This window comes from Parus major, chromosome 1A (assembly GCF_001522545.3).
Source record: "Parus major isolate Abel chromosome 1A, Parus_major1.1, whole genome shotgun sequence".
Taxonomy (NCBI): Eukaryota; Metazoa; Chordata; class Aves; order Passeriformes; family Paridae; genus Parus; species Parus major.
The window spans coordinates 6107011-6127586 of NC_031773.1; the positions used below are offsets into that span (position 1 = coordinate 6107011).

Genomic DNA, 20576 nt, shown 5'->3' on the forward strand with positions numbered 1-20576 from the left:
CTGGATCTCACCCAGCACATAAATCTGTGTCAGTGCACATTAGATGGGAGCTGGTGGACAGACATCCCTGGGATATGATTAGTCTTCTAGACCATAGAGGGTCAGGGTAGCATTTTTCTACCTTCCTCCAAGAACAGGCCTCAAACTGGTAGATTGCTTTGTCCCCAAAGTCCATTTATAAATTAAGACTCCTGGCAGTGCCCTCAAATCGTTATTATGACAACCCTTGTTTGCCTGACTGGGAAGTAATGAATCCCCCTTCAATTTCAAACACTGTGATTCACAGGTGAAAAAACTCAGAGCTGTTTTAATTGGCCTGGTGATGACAGCCACACTCATGTGGTGGCAGCAGTTAACATCATGGCTTGAGGTATTGTCTGTGCACTCAGAGAAGATTCCTCATTTCTCTGTGGCCTAGAGAAATACACTGTGATAAACTCAACCATTCGTTTTACAAGGAACATCACACAACTTTTAGCAGGTGGATACTTTCCACCAGCTGTTTCCATTTCTGGTCTGGAAACAGGTACTTGAAAATAAAATGCTTTCAGTCCTATTACTCTGAGCTATCTGGTACCTTTCTGTCTTGTGTTTCGTAGCCTGAATGTACACTTTCCGAATCTGTCTTCACCACAACCAAGACATTCTGGGAAACAAATACTGTTCTTAGCAAAACCAAGTGTGGTTTATCACAGGTTGAAATGGCAAAACTTTGCTTGGCACAACTCTTCTGAACTGAATACTTGTCAGTGCATTGAAAACCAAACTGAAAAGTCAGAGCCACATGCACTCCAGTACCCCCTAAATAAACAGCGCTGATAGCCAAGTTATTCCAAATCAGGCAGAACTGAAAAATGAAGCAAGACTGGCTTTCTGTCTCTGTGGTCGAATTTTGCAAATTCAGTAAGGTTTTGAGAAATGGTAAGGCAGAGCTTAAACTTCCTTTTAGCAAGGGCTGCGTTATGTCATCTCAGATTCCATGATGGGCAGGAGATATCTACAATGCAGTTCCTTTTCACTGATTTGTCACCATTTTAGCTGGCTAGAAGTTCCAATCCATCAGAAAGTGGAACCTGCCTGTTCTTCATGGCCTCCCATTATTTCAGTGCATTGCTCTTCACAGCCTTTCAGTCATTTTTCAGCGTATTGCAATACTGACAAAATTAAGACAACTCTTTAGGCTCACCTGACAATTCAATCCCACTGCCCACTTCTTTCCTTCTCTGAAACTAACTTTCATGGATATTGTGGTCCTCCATCTGAACTCACATTCAGGTCAACAAAAGTAAAATATGGACTATACAAAATTTTTAGCATCATCAGTTCTCTTGAGCATCACACCAAGAACTTTCACATTTCTCACATGAGACACCAAACAACCCCCTGACCTTTGGTTGCTTATTATTGCTTAATGCATAAATCACAGACACAGTCCACTTACAGGAAAATTCTTGTGCATTTCATTAACATTCTTCAGAAACACTAAGTACAGTCACCTCATTGAATTTCTTACAGTAAGTCTGATGATCTGGCTCAAGGGACAGCAGAAGTTCAACAAAACCAATTATCAAATCTGTGATTTTGAGAACTGTCCAAATTTAAACTGAAATCTCAATTAGTGATGGAATGCTAATGTTGCCTCTAGCAGGATCTGTGATATAACAGTGATTTTAGAGTAATTTCCTTAGCAATTTCCTTCCAAAGACTAGTCTATTTCCTGAACTTCATGACCACATAATGAGATTTGTCAACAACAAAATCACAAACAATGCTGTTTGCAAGGCATGCTCTGGTCAAAGGCTGTGTTTGGTGAAGAAATTATGTCAGAAAACATGATGCCTTTATTAGCAATGCACACATAGTTGCATTGCTAATAGGAGCAATCCTGTTGCTATACAGCTACTGAGCTGCATGTCTCACACAGGAATTTTATCAGATTTATTCTCACATCACACAATGGCAAAAACTTTTTAAGTTCACTTACCTTGAAAAATCTCCCTTTGCCTCCTGTAAAACAAGGAAGAGAAATTAAAAATATATAATTAAAAAGGGAAAAAAAAAAAAAAGACAAGAAAAGGCTGTCCAAGATTTTCCATTTGCAAAATTAATTTAGCAGCAATTTCCTGTTCTAATTGATTCCTCATGCATTTTTTGGAACCGGTATCCAATGTCAAGTGCCATGATACAGTGAGCTGGGCAGATTAACAAACAAAAGATCTAACAAAGGGCCAGAAGATTCCTCTTTCTGCTGTGGATACCTAAGATGCTACAGGAAATTATGCCAGTAAATAAGAAATTTTGGGTGCTACATTACTAGAAAATCTCTGAAGTCTCACTGGCTTTGCAGCCTCTGAGACTGTAAGTCCCCTGACTTTTTTACAAATATTCTGTTCATTTTCTAGTACATAGACTTTCAAAAAGCTTGATCACTGTCAGCGTTCAAGGGGATGCAAAACACAGGTTTCTCTAACTCCTTGCTGGATGTCTGGGGGAATATTTAGCTCCCTTACTTGTACATCTAAATACTTCTATTTAATACTACTACAGCCTAATGTTAAAGGGTTGGATAATGTTTCACTACAGTAGTTAAATTAGTCTTACTGCACATCTGGAGAATCCTCAAAATCTGGTGAGTACCCTCCACAATAGATTTAGAACACATTTTGCATATTCCATTTACCACAGACAATATGCCTTTCATATGATTCATGCTAAAGCACCTCATTTACCACCAGCTACACAGAAAGCACAGTGCAAGAACGTAATTTGTGCAGTGAGGGAGTTTCCACTGCCAAAAGGACTGGGCTTTGTATTCAGGTCTTTTGTCTTTGCATCCATTCATCTACCCGCAAAACCTGCCAGCCCACGTCCAGTGGTGTTTCAGTCCTGAGGCTGGGGTAAAGTTCAGAGCTCTGGTAGTACTTTAATTTGTTCTGGTAATAAAACAATTTGAAATAGGGCTACAGAATAAATCACTTGAGGTCTGACAGACCTTTACTATCTTTCCATTTCCCTCTAAGTGAACTGAATGGCAGATAAGTGCTTCTCTGGTTCATAGGAAGGAGTCTTTGAGCATGTCATGATTACAGCTCAACACAAAACAAAGCCCAAAGGATATGATCCAGCCTGCATGGGTGTGAGCATACTAAATGTTAAATCAATTTTGTAGGGTATATTCTTCATAATTCAGTGCTTTGACCTAAATGCTGCATCAAGAAGTAGAGCAAAATGCAGTATGATTCTTTTTGTTTTGCTTGGATCCTGTCACAAGCACGGGTTGTAGTAGTTTCTGGTTACAGACAAACAAAGGTGTGGCTCGTTTTGACTGTTTTCATTAAGTTGCACATCAGACTACTACAGGAATAAGCGTAACATCCTGTGTTTGTGGCAAGAAACAATCCCAGCAACAAAGGTTAGTTACAGTGGCAGCTCTGGGTCTGGCTGTACAATTACTAAACACTAAGTTATTTACTAGGATGAGCAGACAATAGATTCATAACCCCACTGCTGCTTCTCACAATGAGCCCGTTGTTTGATGTGTATTCCCCCAACAGCCAATATGTGATTTCTATAATGTGCTGCTAATTGAGTCCTCCATCCTCTCTCGCTCCATTCTTGTTACATAAAATTATTTTAATGAAGGTTCAAATCCCTACACATTAATTGCTTCTTTAACATGGCTTTAAGAGTGCTCTAGAAGTGCAATGCATTGTTATTTATTAGTGCAGTCTGATGAGCTGGTTTGTTTGCTCACATGGCTCCTCATATAGCTTCATGGCTGATGGGAAAAAATTAAAACTACAGACTGTAAGAGAGGGGAAACAAGGATCATCTGACAATTATGTCTGATCTGCTCCCACAGTCATGCTTCTAAAAAGAGAACTTTCACAAAACCCACCTCTGCTACCGTGAAAAGGTTCCCTTCTGGTAACCAGACATTTACCAAACACTTGGTCATTTCCTCTCTGACCCTTTTCTCTCTTCTTGATGAGAGGAACTTTGAAAAGCAGTAATTAGGAAAGTCTTTAAACCATTCTGCCCACTTGGAGAATACAGACAGTTGCATATGTAGAAGCTTATGTAGCTCATCAGAGGACCAAGCCCCATTGGGAAAACAAATGCAAGTAAAGTTGCTGGAGGAAAAACCCATTGCATATGGATTTCACCTAGAAATTTGCATTCATCACTTAGATTTTCTCTGGCTGTACATCATACCCCAGAGTCTAGGATATCTGTGCTGGTGCAAACATAACACATTTCTGTATACAAAATGTTGGTAGTACCTGCTCCCTGGGTGGGGAGGTCTAGTTTGAGAGCCTTCCATAGCCATTTTGGCAGAAACAATGAAAACTGTGGAAAGACATCTTTTCCTGAAACTGGGGGGAACCCTGAAACTTCCACACAGCCATTGTGGATTTGGTAAATCAAAAGATTTAACACAGCATGAGGAAGCACCAAGTGAGAGAAGGCGGGTGCTTACCTGCAAGATGTACGCAGCCAGTTCAAACACCACTTCACTGTCAACCTCAATGAGTTCCTTGAAAGGTGAAGAAAACAAGAAAGAAAAAAAGAGTTGAGCTGCTGTAAGAAGGACATACATCTCCTCCTGATTACTGCATGGTGAAGCATGCAGTGCCAGTTTTCTCCCTTGGCTAGGCTTCAGAGTATTCCCTGTGCTCCTGGAGAGAAAAGGGAAGGGGAACCTGCCCAATAAGATATGGAAAAAGCCAAATATTCAGTGTAATGCATTGGTTAATGAAGCATAACTGGATGTGGCATGAAGGGATTCCTGAGGGAGAAATGAGGAGAAGGCAGGTGGAAGGGGTAGGATCAGGATACATTTTATTTTCTTGTGAAATTCAGTGAAAAGCAGTCTAGGATATAGATTTTTTTTTTTGCCCCCAGATTTAACCATGGTTCAAGAGAACACAACTTCGTTCTTGGCTCACAGAAGCAAGGAATGAGAATTTGTCTTTGACACACTGAGGTGGTATCAAATTCCCCAATGCACTTCTCTACCCCTAGCAAAAGATAAACTCACAGGAAAATGAACCATATTTACTCTTGCAGGATTTGAGCCCTGGTTTTGGCCCTTTCACCCCCAAGATCACTGTGGCTGGGGGTGGTTTGAGAATGAGCTGTGACAGGGAGTCTTTTAGTAGATCTTCCTTGCTCCATCTTATAGGATCCTGCCACTGATGAAAGCAATCTTGGAGGGTTTTACTTGGACACCATGGTCACATGAAGAACACCAAGGGGTCCAGGCACTGCTCTGGCTGAATGTGCAGAATGCAGTCCAAGCATCAAAGATGCTTGAGATGGGAGGCACGAGCATTACTCTGGAGGCCAAGCATGTTATTCCTAGCTCTCTGGTCCCTGTCTTTGGGAAGCTAGTGGGCTTTTACTGAGATGTTTAGGTCTCTCTTCTGCAACTAGAACTCCTACATTGTCTCCTATGGACATGGCTCAATAAACTGCAGCACTGTTCAGCTCATTCCTGTAGTGGTTTTTCTGTTGTATTTATTTAAGCTGCTGTTTTTAATATTTTACTTGATCTGGCAAGAAATGAGTGATCTAAATATAGATCACTGCTGTGATCCATGCTCCAGCCAAGTCATGGCCACACCTCATTTACAAGCCACAATTGCTGCACTGGCTTGTCTCTGGCAAAATCAAAAACAAAGGGAAAAAAATACAGGATAAGATCCAGGTGTCCTTGGCTTTCACCAGTGCCAGCTTTTTAAAATAAGTTCACCTCTTTCATAACAACTCCTTGGGGAGTGAAGAACAGCTCTGCTACGGGCAATAAACACACCTTTCTCCTCTCAGCTGAACTGCCTGAGTCACCCAGGCACCTGCACCAATGATGAGCCTGTGCCAAGGGAAGCGGCTGGTGCAAGATGTTGATTCAGCCACAGGCAGGGCCGGGCTGAGGTTATCAGGCACATCCCATAGCAAGAGGTAATGCAGACTAGAACCAGAGCACCTGGTCTTCCTCCTGTCTGGAAGCATCAGGCATGGCACAGACAAACCGGCCCATGCAACCATGTGTCGATGCTATGGCAAGTCTATACTGGCAGGTGAAGTGGGCCAGAGCCCATTTTCTGGCCCCAAGGGTACATGGGGTGCAGTACAGCTCATGACTAAACACTCACCCTCTCCCCCACCAGTCCCAGACGGAGTTTCCACCACTGGGTTGCCTGTTTGGAACAGGTGCGCATCCTTGATCAGTGCTGAAGCAACGCCTGGGGCGGAGCTAGTTGGCACAGGCCAAAGCCCATGCCAGAACGTGTGAGTAATTAAACAGCCTGTCTGATCAAGGGACAGTGCCTGATGCCAAGCCCTGTCTGCTTTGGTAGTACAAATGTGGCTTGGCCACTCTGGAAAAAAGTGGCTTGCTGGTCCGGTGCAAGGGTTTGTGTGTGTGGGTTCACGGATATCTCACTACTCAACAGGGTTGGTGAGTGGGGGCAGTGGGCAGAGCTGGAGGAGCACAGCACCCAACACAGGGCCAGGTGGCAACCCAGTGACCAGCAGTCCCAAACTAGGCCTCAGTTTTATTCTTTCCCAACCTGAGTAAGGGGATATTTGAGGATGTGTGTCTGGAGAATCAACAGGGGGAAGGTCTGAGGTGCTAGCACAGTGTTAGGAAGTACGCTTATTTCATACACACTGGTCTTTCCTGGGCTGCAGGAGAGCCAGGGGTGGAGGCATCCATGGGAAGTCCAATAAGGAAACTTTTGGTGCAACAAGGAAGCTCTCATGGTTTGGCAGCATGCGACATCACGTGCTAGCTGCAGGATTGATGAGCACTGTCTGTGCCTAGACACCGAGTTCCCCACAACAATACATCAGGAGGAATCTACCAGGCTGGGTGCTTGCCCTGAGTCTTAGCAGACACTATGCACCCAACTTTCAAATTCAGAGTCTTTTTTAATAGCACCGTGCCTGGAAGTCAAATAGGGAAGGATCTTCATGGGAGATTGGGACTTCAGCAGGGCTATTTTTAGATAGAGACACTCAGCTTGAATGTGCAAAGTAATGGTTTCAGGAGAGGTCAGACTAAAATAGACCAACCTAGATCTGTAGGCACTTTGTTTTCTTTATTTTTTTTTCTCCTCTTCTTCTTATTAAGCTTTCTCCAAAAAAAGAACAACAGTGTAAGCTTTCCCTGGCAGTACTTCAAAAAGGAACTTTCCCCAGGAACCAAAACGTGATGCTCACTGAGCTTGCTGCTGGAGAGGGCTGACTAAGCACATCTAATTGCAGCCTTGCCGGAGAGCAAAGCACTGCACAGCTCAGCTCAGCTCAGCTCAGTAGCCCTGCCTAGTTCCTGGGCACTGAAAAAAGATAATTTTCTGGCTTCTGCCCTGCATTTTAGAAAATACAAAGTTAGTCCCTACATTTTAGGACATATAAATGTCAAATGTGGCTGCAGATTTGGTGTAATCTACTTGGCTTAAGAGGTCACAAATGTACTGAGGGTTGTGGGATTGGCAGAACAATCTCTCCCTGACAGCATCTGTCTTTTTCTACCACTTCCTCTCTGGCAGATGGAGGTGAGTCACAGGAATGGCCTCTGCCAGCACAGAGGGAGGTAGGAGGGTTCCTCCCAGGGAATCCCAGCTGCTGACAAACCTCTCCCCGTCCCACACATCCAGCCCACCTGGCTGAGTCTGCACACTGCCAATCTCCTCCTCAGTGTGGTCTGGGGCTGGTTGATTTTCTGGACCTTGCCATGTACAGCTGGCTTGTGGCATGAGAGGGATCAGCTTCATGGCTCTGCTGTGGGCACCCCTCCAAGCTGAGGATGTGCCAGGACGCCGTTACCTCTGGCACAGACGGTACCTTGCAAGGGGCTGCTCTGAGCTGCAGTGCCAGGGACAGCGGCCTGGTCTCTCAGGATTGTACCAGGGAGAGCAATTACTCACACAAAACCATTTCTGAGTGCATGGCTTGTCCCACTGTAAGGCAATCTTTGGTGCATATCCGCAGACACCTTTACCCCACTCACATATAAATCCATAAACTCCTCCTGTCCCACAAATCTGAGGTCACTTGGCTTGTTCAGCCTGGAGAAGAGCCTGAGGGGAGTCCTCATGGTGATCTGCAACATCCTCACAAAGGGAAGTGGAGGGTCAGGCACTGAACTCTTATCTGGTGAGCAGTGACATGAATGACATGAAACTGAAAAGTGGTTGGATGTCAGGGAAAGCTTCTTCACCCAGAGGGTGGCTGGGCACTGGAGCAGGCTCCCCAGGGAAGTGGTCACAGCACTGAACATGACAGCGTTCAAGATGCGTTTGGACAACACTCTAAGGAAGATGGTGGGATTCTTGGGGTTTATGTGTGCAGAGCCAAGAGCTGGACTCGACAATCCCTGCCGTTCCCGTCCAACTGAGGCCATCCCATCTTTCCCTCTCCATGCTCCCCCTCTCACACCGCTGCCCAGGCCCCGAAGATGGCGCCCGCGCCGCACTGCCGCCCTCTGCGGGCCGGACACCCTCACGACAGCCGCTCGGCCCAGAGCGCTTTTTACACAAAAACAGACATTTCCTTCTAAATACGAGCCAGTTTATAATTTTAGCAGCGCAGATTCCCTCTTGCCAGCCACAAGAGTTACTTCCAGAGCTGTCTGACCCCAGAACCACTCTCTGATAGGAAAGCTGCTGCCAAGTGAGGTGGCAGCTGGAGCCAGAGGAGCGAGAGAATTGTGTGAGGAGGAGGAGGAGAAGGTTGTATCTGGAACTCCAGGTGTGAGCAGTGTAAATTTTGGGGCAGAGAATGCAGATCCAGGTGTCTCAGGCCACTCCAGTGCCACCCAGAGCTCCCCAAACCCTCACCTTGTAGATGCAGGACTTGGCATTCAAGAAAAACAGCTCTATGGTGGCATTGTCCTTCAGATAGGAGATGCTTTCAATGTAGAACCTGAAAGGGAAAGCAAGAAGGGTGAGACACAAAGGAACTAGTGCAAAACAAGGAAATGCACTTATTAAATGAAGAACGTGGCCAATGGAATCATGAACAAATGAACTTTGTTCCATTATAGCAGACTGAGGCGGTGAAGGAGGCTCGTGCATGCTCCAGGATGTGATCAGTCACCACCACCCCAGCCATAGCAAAGGAACTGAATCATCAGGTGAATTATTTAGGTTCTAAGTAATTCTTTGTTTTGTTTTTAGACTTAAAATAAAGCTTTATTCTGATTTCTTGAAAATTCTTTGCCATCACAATTTCACCATCAGCATTTCTTCATCACTCCTTATCCCATCACAACAATTCTGTGCTGTTAACTTGCATCTTGTAAAATATTCATCTTCAGAAATGCTCTTCTGAATTCCTTCCCTGTCTCCTTCAGCTCTGTATAAAGCAAATTTTATAAAGGGTTCTTTACATATTATATCTATGGTCTCACAGTAAGGCAGTAGTTACTAACCTTATACAGTTCACCAGTACCATGAATAACAATGTTAGGAATGACAGGGAATGATCATAATCTAATTTTTTTGAACTGAAGTGACTTCTCAGAATGCAGGAGAAAGCTCAAATCCTCAGGGTCAGAAAAACCCACTCATTTGCATTGGCTGATTGCCCCAAATATTTACAATTATGTTGAAAGCCCATGATACGTATGAATTTATTCAGTACTACATGTCCTGTCTGCTCTGAAGGTCTGATGTTTTGGCAATGAACTTTGCAAGAGCTTTGTGAGAATTGACTCCTGCCCTTAATTCTGCCTTGAGATCTGGGGTTTTTTTTGGGAAAAAAATGCTCTGGATACTGTCCATGTTAATAACTGATCATTCCACAGAGGTATGTTGTATGTTCCTGTAGTAATAGAGAAACGTTACTGGATATGTTCAGTGGATGTTAAGGTGAATTTTTCATTTACTTAGTGTTTTAGGTAAAGAAAAATAAATAGATATGTCTGCTGATGCTGTTTGGCAGTGATCTTCAAGTTGCAGTGCAGTGGTAGCAATGTTCCTTACATAAATTCCAGTACTATCGTGCCTTGTCAGAGGCAATTAGAATGGGTAAGGTGCCAGGGAAATGGTGTCTGCACCAGGGACTTTAAAAAAAACCCCAAATTCCTTAGAAATCTGGGTTGACATGCAGGGTCCAGTTACAGAGAAACTGCACTCCCTGACCCTGCTGTCTGGGAGCAGACAGACCTGCAGACACTCCTGAGGCTTCACACAAACGCTGAAGGGTTTGTCCACATCCAGCTATTTGCAGAGTCCAGGGCCTTAAGTGTAACCTTCTTAGGGGCAAAGGTCAAAGCTTTGTAGTGCTCCTAAGTGTCCTCTGAAGGCTCTTCAAAACACTTTATTTCCTGACAGGCAGAATCAACTCCTTGCTTATTAGAGTGAGAGAAACATTTTGTTCATCTGCTGAAAGGCTCCTGTCTGTTTTACCCTTCCTTCTTCCCCTTCAGAAGAGAAATAAAAATAAAACCTGAATAAAATAAAATAAACCCTAAGAAAACACCAAGAACCAATCAAACCCACAAAAAACCTAAAATATTTGAATGTAGTGATGATGAAGCACAAAGATTAAACTTTCTCTTCTTTTTTTTTCTGGTTTTCATTGTTTCATCTCCTGTCCTTAAAACACTTTTTTTTTCCCTCTCTTTTTTTTTTTTTTTTTTTTAATAAAAAATATACTTGGCTTTAGAAATTAAAAAACTGATTCATTAAAAAAGGAACCTTCTTACTAGATCTGCTCTGAGTGCAACTGGCGTTTCATCTGCTGAATTCATGGAGAATAATAGTAATTTTACACATTCTGTGGCTCTTGAACAACCTCTTCTTATCACTGCTACAAGTGCTCTCCGAGTTATGATGGTAGGTTTCCTTATTCCAAGGTCAGAAGAGAACAAGAACTTTTTTTCCATTTTGAATCCCAGTGAAGGTTAGCCAAAAGCCGTTTCACCAGCTCAAACGCGATCGTTCTCAGCATCACTAGAGGGCAATATTGCATTTCTTACGGCTGCAGGGAACTTTCCCAAGGCTTTCCACATGGCCATAGATCGTTTTCTGTACAAAATTAAGTCTCTGGGAGCATAGAGCCTGCACACGATACTTCATCTCACAAAGAAAGCCCAATTCTCAAGTGATTTCCAGAGTGGAGAGTGAGCTGGGGAGCTACTGGCTCTCACACGTGCACCCAAACCAATGCAGAACATGTGCACCAGGAGATTGGTGCTACTTAAAAGAAAACAGATTTGTAAAGGGAGCTCTTACAGAATTTTCTATGGGGCAAGCTTAGAAAACCTGAACTGGAGCAGATTACCCTGAATTCACAGTTGGTGTAGTAATGATAAAAAGGACTTGGGTGGGGAAAGACACTTTTTTTTTTCACTTATGACTAATTTCTGTCACATCTCTTGTTTCCATCTTTTATGAACAGTGAAGGAGCCCACACTTTACAATGACCAGTGTCAATGACTAAGGAGGCAGGCAGGAGCATCCAGCTGCTAAGGCAATGAACCAACCAACCAAAAATCTGGATTTAATTCCCAACTCAGACACAGATTTCTTTGTGACCTTCAGAAAATCATTTAGTTGCTTGGGCTGTTGAGCTGGGCTCAGAAAACACCCCTCCCTTTTCTGCCCCCCCTCTATCTGTTTTGCCTGTTAAGTTTAGGAGCCTTTCAAGGCATGTTTCAAGATCATCAGTTTTGAGAGGCAGCTCTCAGATTTCTGTTGAGGACTCCCCAGAGAGCAGCATTCCTTCATGTGAGGTGAAGCTGATGTATCTGGGATATAATGGATAGGCTGGACAGGGAAACAGGCAGTACCATGTGTCCAAGACCTCTACTCCACTACCTGCATCTCTTGCAATACACTCAGCATAGTGTAGGAGGCAAAAATAGTTTTGCCTCCAGCAGCTCTGACAAGAGGTTCCTTGATAGCCAGTAACTGTGCCTGTGAGAAATTAGCTGTCTACAGGAAAGGGGGAACACTCCATGAGACTTGGTGAGTGTAAAAACCAAGGGAATAATTTTTGAGAAAATTTAAAAGATGAGCCAATGCTAATCTATTTCTGCATTCCTCTTCCCTCCCCACCCCCAGTAACTTGTAATTTATCAAGTACATTTTCTAAGCATTAATTAAATAGACCAGTGAATATTATGCTAGATAATGAACACAAAGTGCCTATCTTGGCTGCTCCCTCTCAGCAGCAGGGAAATAATAATGAGTACTGCAGAAGGTGTCTTGGAAGACTTCAGAAGCTGCTGCATCTGAAACATTTAAGTCTTTTTAGCTGAGAGGACGTGTCTCGTACTGATCAGATTGCTCTCTATTAAGCGTTGGTTAACTGACAACTTTCTCTGAGACAGCTTAAGCCCCCTCACGCTGTGATGAATGGCAATTCTATCGTAACCAGCCAAGCACAGACTCACAGTGGTGCTTGTGGAAGCTCCTGATCATTGCTGTGGGGAAACTGGTACTACCACAATTTCTCCCTTGCATTACACATAGGCCCACCCATTTCTGACTCATGGGTCAGAGAAATGCCTGACTGGGTCCTGGACTCACCAGTTTGATTAGTGGCTTTCCAGGAGATGGAGAATCCTCACTGCTGCTGCCAATCTCATCTGTGAACCCAGGTGTGTGTGTGTGTGTGTGCAGATGGGCAAATTCAGCAGTGTTGGGAAAGTGTTTGAACACTACTGCTCTGTCCTTGCAGTGGGAATAGAAGAAATCAGGACTGCCAAGCACCTGAGCTGGTGGGGTGCTTGTGTGCACAGTGAGAGAAAAAATAAGCAGTACTCTTGATCTCCATACACCAAAATGAACTGTTGAACACAAAATATTTAGCATTGCCTCGAACACTCAGCCCTAGACATATCCTGTCAGCCTGAACTTGGCCATCTATCACCTAGCAGGAACCAGGCTCTCAGCAGTCGAGTTGCTGACTGGGCAGATAGACTGTCATAGCATTTGAGAGCACAAGCCCATGTTTACTTCCAAGCAGAACCTGCCAAATGGTAAAAATACTTCACTGTGATCTTCAACACAATGACATTTCAAAACATAACTACAGCAAATGGATGTCTTGTCTATTTCAGGTGTTTATCTTTCCTGGGGCATTGATACCATCCTCATTCTTGTGAAGTTTGAGTCTGGTGGAAGCTAGCTAGTAAAAGACTTCTATCCACGTCTTTCTCAGCTGGCTGACTTTGATCTGGTTGGGATGCAGGACAGAGCTGTCAGCAGATCTCAGTGACCCTGTCAATGGATTACCTCTTATTTCACTATTACAAAGCAATGGGTAAAGGAGAACACCCCTTTTCTGCCTCATCCATCCTGGGTCTGGCTCATTATCCCTCACCATGCCATTCAGAACCTCAGAGAATAATTTGAAAAATATGAGGTCATTTACCAACAGGAAAATAAAAATCATATTCGTTGGTATAATGGACTTAAACGCAGATGCCATTATGTCCAGTTTTTCATGCTAAATGAGTGTTCTGAGCAGCACAGGCTGCACAGCTCCTTTTATGTTCCAGCCCTGTTTGCTAATAGTCATGGGTGCACACTTTTATGTGCTGACACTTAAAAGCAGCCAATGCTCATGCTAAATAGTTAGCCTGTTAAGTAATCAGTCAGGAATTAAAATCAGCTAAAAAGCTCCATTTACCTCCCCTTCTGCATTCATTTTGCTTTGGAACCCATGTCCTGCCCCTTGTGCCTGTGCTGTGCCCAGGCCCACCTAGTCCAGCACCAGGGGACAGGAGGCAGTAAGAGAGACGTGTGTCAACTTTTACCTCATTGCAGGGAAAGTCATAAAACTGGAGGTAAATTTGATTCCAGAAATACAGGGAACAGCAGCTAACAAAATAAAAAGCTGTGGATATTGTTTAACCTGAGCCTATCTCCTCTCTCTCACTAGCCGCACTATATTATGAAGCTGACTTCATCTTTACCTACTGTCAGGCAATTTTTCTTGGTGTTTCTAAAATATTGGTGCATTGAATCCCTGGAAAACCATGTACTTTGGGGATATCTGCTCATTCCTATATCTCATTCTCCATGTACAAAATACTTAGGGATCTGCTTTGGAATATATATAGACACCAACTCTTTATCTCTTTCAGGCTGTATATCCTGGCAGTCTGCAAACTATCAAGTGCTCCAGTATCAACATAGAGAAGGAAAGGAATCAAGGTGGTAGTGCAGGTGCATTCCTCCCTCAAATTTGGTTACAGCATCAAGCAAAGGCACTGACCTGAGTATGGTAAGTCCTCTGCTTTCATGGGGAACCTGGCCTGCCCAAGCTATGAGAGCAGCAACCCAGCTCAACACAGTCTGTTACTGCTCCACCACTGCAATGCGTCCTGGAACTTAGCTTGGCTTGCAAGAGAAATGCATCTTTGTACAAAAAGATGTGGTTTTGTACAAAAGTTGTTGCAGCTCCTCTTGGCTTAGAGTCATGTGCTTATTTGTCCCAAATGTGAGGTGAGGACAGTGACTGGATCACAGCAGCACACTGCCTTCCTCCTCTTTTCCCTGTCACCAGGGGAATTGCCCCTCAATCTCCTGAGCATCAGCACAGCCCTTTCCTGATCTTTGGTAATTGCCTAGAGTCACATTTTGGCTATTAGAGGTAACTTGCTGGGTGCACTGTCTTGCATAACACCACCCCTCAGCATCTAGAGAGTATCTTTTATCTGAGGATTTTGGACCATTTTAGGAATAGAAATTCCTCTAGCTGCCCCATGTGTTGTCAGCAGCACATGAAGGTATGATTTGTCTGTCAAAACTGGCATGAGGGTCACTTATTTACTGACTCAGCCCTTGGTCAATGCCACAGTGACAGGACCCCTCATAGCAGACCTTCCTGTTGCTGCACTGATGACAGCCCACCACACCCACTGATGTACGTTATGAACACACAAATTGCAGTGAAAACAGAAACAATTCTGTGTGATTTTGACCCAGTCAGAGAATCCGTGTGTAGGCACTGACACAGCTATTGCAGCTTGATCCAAATTAGCTACAAATCCTACACTGACAGAATCCATCATTTCTGCATGGTACCTATCAGCATTTATGCAGTCTAAATGCTTCCCAAAATTAGACAAGACAATGCTGCCAGCATCAACACACTCAAACCAAAAAATTTTCAGAACGTCATTTTTTTCTGCCCCCTCGGGTGGCTGAATGGAAAGGGAAAACAACTTATCCCCTTCTCTCAACACAGCTCACTTATACAAATATATTCCTAGTTAAGCAGAAAACAGAAATGATGTTATGGGACTCAAGAGCCAGACTGCTATTAAGATGTGTGTGTAATGGATGGCTTAGCTCAGAGCTGTGTGCTAAGTAGCAGAGCCCCATTAGTTCCCTTCCTCAAGCAAAGGTCGGTTTTCACACAAGTAAATCTTCTGGCTGGACAGAAGTACCTCATATCTAAAGAGACTCTGAGGAGCACAGCCTCCCCGCAGGCAATTTATTACACCTTCCCCCGGGTGAACAGAGCAGGGGGCCACCCTGGGAAGGCTGCAATAAATTGTCTGCAGGGAGCTTTGTCTTCCAGCACAAACAAGGTCTGAGTGGCTGTATTTATACAGTGACTAGCTGGGAGGAGGGGGTTTGCAGGGCTGCTGGCTTTTGGGATCTTCCCGCTTAATATACACACAGCTGGTACACACCAACCAGCAAAACACATGCTGTGCAAGGAGATCTGGGCTATGGCATGGACTTTACAGACAGTGCAGCTCACAGGAGCCCCTGAAAACAGCTTGGTGGAACTGGCTTGATTATGTGGGTTCAATATTCTGTTTTTCTTGCTACTATTTCTACAGCATCTCACAGCAGTGCATGGAGATGTACAGCTATAATGTGAGCAGGAGATGGCTCTTTGCTTCCCGTTATATGTAGCACAAATTCAGGGAGTTTCTGACTCAGTAGTGGTACTGGCATTGGGTGAGGGAAGACAGCACAGCTGCAAGGAGCTCTGGGAAGAGACAGCTAGCCATGAGAATGTGGATGGAGCGCCCCAAGGTGCTGAAACATCTCAGGACAGTTCCCTGAGCTCTCCTGGGATGATCAAGCACCATGGCAAACTGGGATCTGGCACTGCCCTCCTTACAGTGCAGAGGTCTGCACAGGATGAAGGAAGAGCAGAAGAGTACAGTGATTTGTGTATATGTAATTCTGCCCCAGCAACTTCTCCAGCGTGGTAACAGGCATAATGAAACTTGGGTGAGAGCAAATTTTGCCACTTCTCTTCCTCTCCCCTGGCTGCAAATTTAATGTGTTTGATAATTTGTTTGTGCATTTCCTCTAGTCCCTGTAAACCCAGTTTCACACTATGGGACAGAAAAAGGGCTGTCTGCTCCTCCTCCCTCCTCAGAGGGGAGAGACAAGAGCTGTTGATTCCCTCATTCCCTGCCTGGAGCAAAGTGCTGGAGCACCACATACCCTTCTCTGGTGCAGAAAACTGTGGATAGAGAAACACAGCCCATTATGTGTGAGCAAAATAAATTGCTGAGGTTAATTTTGTGTGGTTCTATTCAGCTCTTCCTGACAAGGCAGGCTGCTGTCATTACAACCCCTAATCTGATTTCTTGGAGAGAAACAAAGCTGAGTGGATGTGAGTGACATACACAGCCATGGTGTGCTGGGATCCCATGTAAGTCAGTTGGGGAAGATGGGAGCAGGATGCTCTGAATCTGCACCCTGTAAGTGTCTCTGGCCTGTAAGTGAGGCAGAAATGCATTTCAGAGACAAGTTCTAAGGTCCAACTAGCCCTATGAAGAACAACTACGTCTCTTCCTTCCCAGGTCAGCCGTTTCCAAATGGCCTTAGTGTTAGTCTTTTTCTTATGGAATATGGGTTTAAAGATGCCTATAATGAAGGGCTGAAAGACTAAAATAGCATAAGGCCTCATTAGCAGCTGAAATCTGGTCCAATTCAATTTAGATAGCCAGGTGAAACTGTGTAGATAGGAAACGCTTCCTCAACCCTGGCTGTGCCAACCCGCTTGAAATAAGAGTTTTAAATTTATAGACTTGATAGGACAGAGGGATGAATCAGGTGAATATGCCTACATCTGAGCAGGGGTCTGAGGTCAGAGAAGACATACAGGTTTTTAAGCCTGAAACTTGGTAAATTCCAAAGCAGTCATCTTCGGATGAGTCAGGTAAAATAAGTCAGATGAATTGTTCCTGAAAGGTGCCTATTTCTTCCCAGTGGTTATACAGGGAGGCTGCACTAATTAGCCGTGACATAGAGCTGTCTGCCAGGTAAAGATCTCAGCTCTGGTGTGATGGATCTCATCTCAGACTGCCCACCTGCCCCACCTGCCTCGGACCTGGACCACCACAAGTGCAGACAGTTATGTTCCTTTGAGTTAAGGGGAGCACAGACATCCATGAGCTTTGAGCTCTGTACTTCAGTGCCGATCTCTTATTTAGGGACACTTTGTTCTGTAGTAACTGTGGTAACCTGGCAAAATGTCTGGCCTCAATATTGAGAGTCCTGAGCCCCCAAAGCTCCCATGCTGACTTCAGCCTAGCCAGTACATATGAACACATGCCAGACGTTGCTGAACACAGGCATTCCTTTGTGAGAATACTGCCAGCCCATAGATACAAACTTTGTCCCACAGTGTATTTGAGAATTGAGGATTTATTTCACATTTTGTTCCATGCCTTTCTGAAAGAAAAGCCTTTCCATGTGAGACATATTCTGATTTAGTGTGACGACTTCTACAGTGAGTTGTTTCACTGTTTAGCTGGTGGAGTTGCCCTGAGAACAAATACATTCATTCCTGGGAAAAGATCCACCAGTGGAGTGAATTTTATTTGCTAAGCTTGTTCATATAAATTAACAGCATGACAAACATACAGAAGATAAAGAGATCAGACCCATGCTGGTGGTTCCTTTGCTAAGGATTGCTAATCTCATATGGCCATTGTTTGTGGATGAGAACTCACTGCAGAGCTTGGCCATCTTTGCTTTCCATGAGCAAACAGCGTGTCTGTGCTCTGGTTCTCTCTTACATCAAAGCTTTAGACAAAAAGGAGTAACTTTGCCTTCTTTCTGTCTGTATGAGTCCAAGCAAAATTCTTCCTTCCCAGCCAAAAGGATGTACCTGCATCTGAACCCTTGCAATCTCTATTTACCTCCTTTGCTTGCCCACATCTCCACACTGTACTTAGGTTCCTGCACTTTACCCCAAAGCTCAGGTACATTTTCTGTGTTCTGTTCTGGCCTCAGAACACCTCTGTAAAATCAACTAATCAGGCAACCCCTCCTTTCTTCACCCCCATCCTTTGCTTCTTCTGGACATCAGTGATGACTCTCATCTGACTTGTAAACCCTCTAAGGCAGGGAAAATTAGTCTCACCAACAACCAAGCAACCAGGGCTATAGAAAGCCATCCAGGGAAGCTAATTCTAAGGTGAGAACTAATATCACTCCTATTCTGTTACCCAACATCCCTCCTCCCCTACAAGACACATGGCACTCCCTCTTGCTTTTATGTGAGTCTTTAGAGCTATGTAAACAGATACTAGCAGAGTCTTATAAAATAATATTGCACAATAGCCATGGGGCAGTTCACAGCTGCCCAAGATTTCTGATTACTTCCTAGATTCTTATGTTGTTCTCAGTGGTAAGCTTTCATTGAAGCGCTAGATGACAACCTGAACACAGCAAACCTTCAGTAGCTGTGTAAATGTACAATGGAAGAAGCAATTTCTTACAAACCTATGCTAAAAACATCCTTCTAAAATCCCCTTCCTTTGACACAGTGCCGTGAAATTTTTGGTCTTTGATAAGGGAAGAGAGGAAAGACACTGGAGATCAGTGTTTGACGATGTCAAACCCCAAGGAAATGTGTGTCAAAAGACAAAGCTTCAACAGTGCTGCAGAGATTTTAAAAAAGGGAGGAGAATTTCACACTGCAAAGCTTGTGAAACTTCCTATTTTCGGCACAGTTCTTTCAAGAAGACTTTTCTTAAGAAGGCAGGCTTCCCTTTAAATGTACGTTTAGAGCAGGCTAAAATTTGTGGAATCTTTGGTGGGCATGCTGCCCTTCAGCATTGCTGCAGGAATATTGAGGGTAAAAACCATATGATGGTCACATTAAAGGTGAAAATGTTTTCACTGTAGCTTCTCCTCTTCACAAACTACCCTTTACTTTTCTTGCCTGAGGCTTCATCTCTTCAGTAGTTATGCAGTGTGATTGAACTGTACATTTACTTCGACTAGAGGGAAAAACCCACACAATTACTAAATCCAGTAGTACGATGCAGTAAACAGAATTCTGCATCATGAGCATTTGGCACATCCAGTTACTCATATTACTTGTATCTCCCCATTTAGGATTCCCAGCATCAACCTAAGCTTTGTCAGCTTCAATGACTGGGAGAGGTAATGCAGAAAGGTATCTGCAACCACAGTAACCACTTTACCTGTGTCATAGTAGGTGTCATGGGCATGCAGTTCCTTAAAAATTAACATGTTTGTGATTAGGTAGTATGGCACTAATTCTCTCTGCTTTCTGCCTAATGGCAGCAGGGGAGAGGGAGCATTCTGTTTATGGTATGTTTAGGAATGGCTCTGCAAGCTGCTGCACACCCCCAGATTGTTAAAATAAACCTCTCTCTATGGGTGGGTCTCTTTAGAACCTTTCCTTCAGCCCTTGCTTTAGTTCTCAAGCCCAAACTGAAACCACTGGGTAACAGATATGTGGGGCCTTTCCAACTTCAACCATCTGTCTGGAGTCGGTGTCTTCAAATGCCTTCTGCTCAGATCATATTTAGGGAGGGACATGGGAACTCCTTATGTGCTGGGAAACGTTTTCAACTTCTGCCAGTATCTGACATCAATAAGGGAAATAAGCAGTAGAAAAGGTACTGTATGTTAATGCCCATTCCTAACTCTTGAGGCATCTGGCTCCCAGTCCAATCCAAATTGTAACTCAGTGTGATGATCCACTCATTACTGCCATCAGTAAGAGTATAAGCCAGAGTCAGTCTGTTTTTCACACATGCATACACTGCATGGTGAGTTTTTCCCTTTGGACTGAGATTCCAGAACACGAGGGGTCACTCATTCACTGTTATATGGATCCCTATCCTAAGATGTCTTTTGGCTGGGATCCCTCTAGAATGACTGGTCTCCACTGTGCTGCCAAGTTTCATAAAACAATACAGATGGCAATATTTATGCTTGTTGAGTGGTCATTGAAATGAATATGAGAGTGGCTCAACAGCATTGGCTTTCACACATTTTACAGTTCCACTCCTAAGCCCAGCACTTAGCTCTTTCTCACTCAGGGCTTTCCCTGCTTTCCATGGGATCCCTGTTTTAGCATAGACTGCCCAATTTGGCCCCTGGATGTCTGGTAACTGACTGGCCATATTCTTAATGAGCATCAACAGTTTTGTGTAGTTCTAAGCACAGGTGGATCTGGATCTCAGACACTGAAGATGCTCAGCTCTAGATCTACCCTTATAGTTTGAAGCACCCAAAGTATTGACTACATTCTTCTCTTGGGAGATATCAGACTAAATCTGGACTCACAGGGCTTTTTGTAGTCTTGATTTGTCGTAA

General features: G+C 43.9%; 1 protein-coding gene and 1 long non-coding RNA gene across 9 annotated transcripts in view; one reads left to right on the forward strand and one right to left on the reverse strand.

Moving 5' to 3' along the window:
- Positions 1–20576, reverse strand: part of FRMD4A (FERM domain containing 4A) — a 357548-nt gene that overhangs the window by 68278 nt on the left and 268694 nt on the right. For all 6 annotated transcript variants that reach the window (XM_015628212.3, XM_015628214.3, XM_015628213.1 and 3 more), the window contains 3 exons: positions 8844–8928; positions 4481–4537; positions 1985–2007 (listed from right to left, as the gene is read on the reverse strand). In XM_015628212.3, the coding sequence (XP_015483698.1) occupies positions 1985–2007; positions 4481–4537; positions 8844–8928 (165 nt within the window). The remainder of the gene's footprint in view (positions 1–1984; positions 2008–4480; positions 4538–8843; positions 8929–20576) is intronic.
- Positions 1–20576, forward strand: part of LOC107204673 — a 67962-nt gene that overhangs the window by 25235 nt on the left and 22151 nt on the right. The window contains exons 2-3 of one of the 3 annotated variants that reach the window (XR_001521695.2): positions 9050–9139; positions 14105–14244. The exons of 1 other annotated variant lie outside the window; for it this stretch is intronic. This is a non-coding gene — a long non-coding RNA (uncharacterized LOC107204673). The remainder of the gene's footprint in view (positions 1–9049; positions 9140–14104; positions 14245–20576) is intronic. One more of the 3 variants, XR_001521693.2, reaches the window with a different exon arrangement.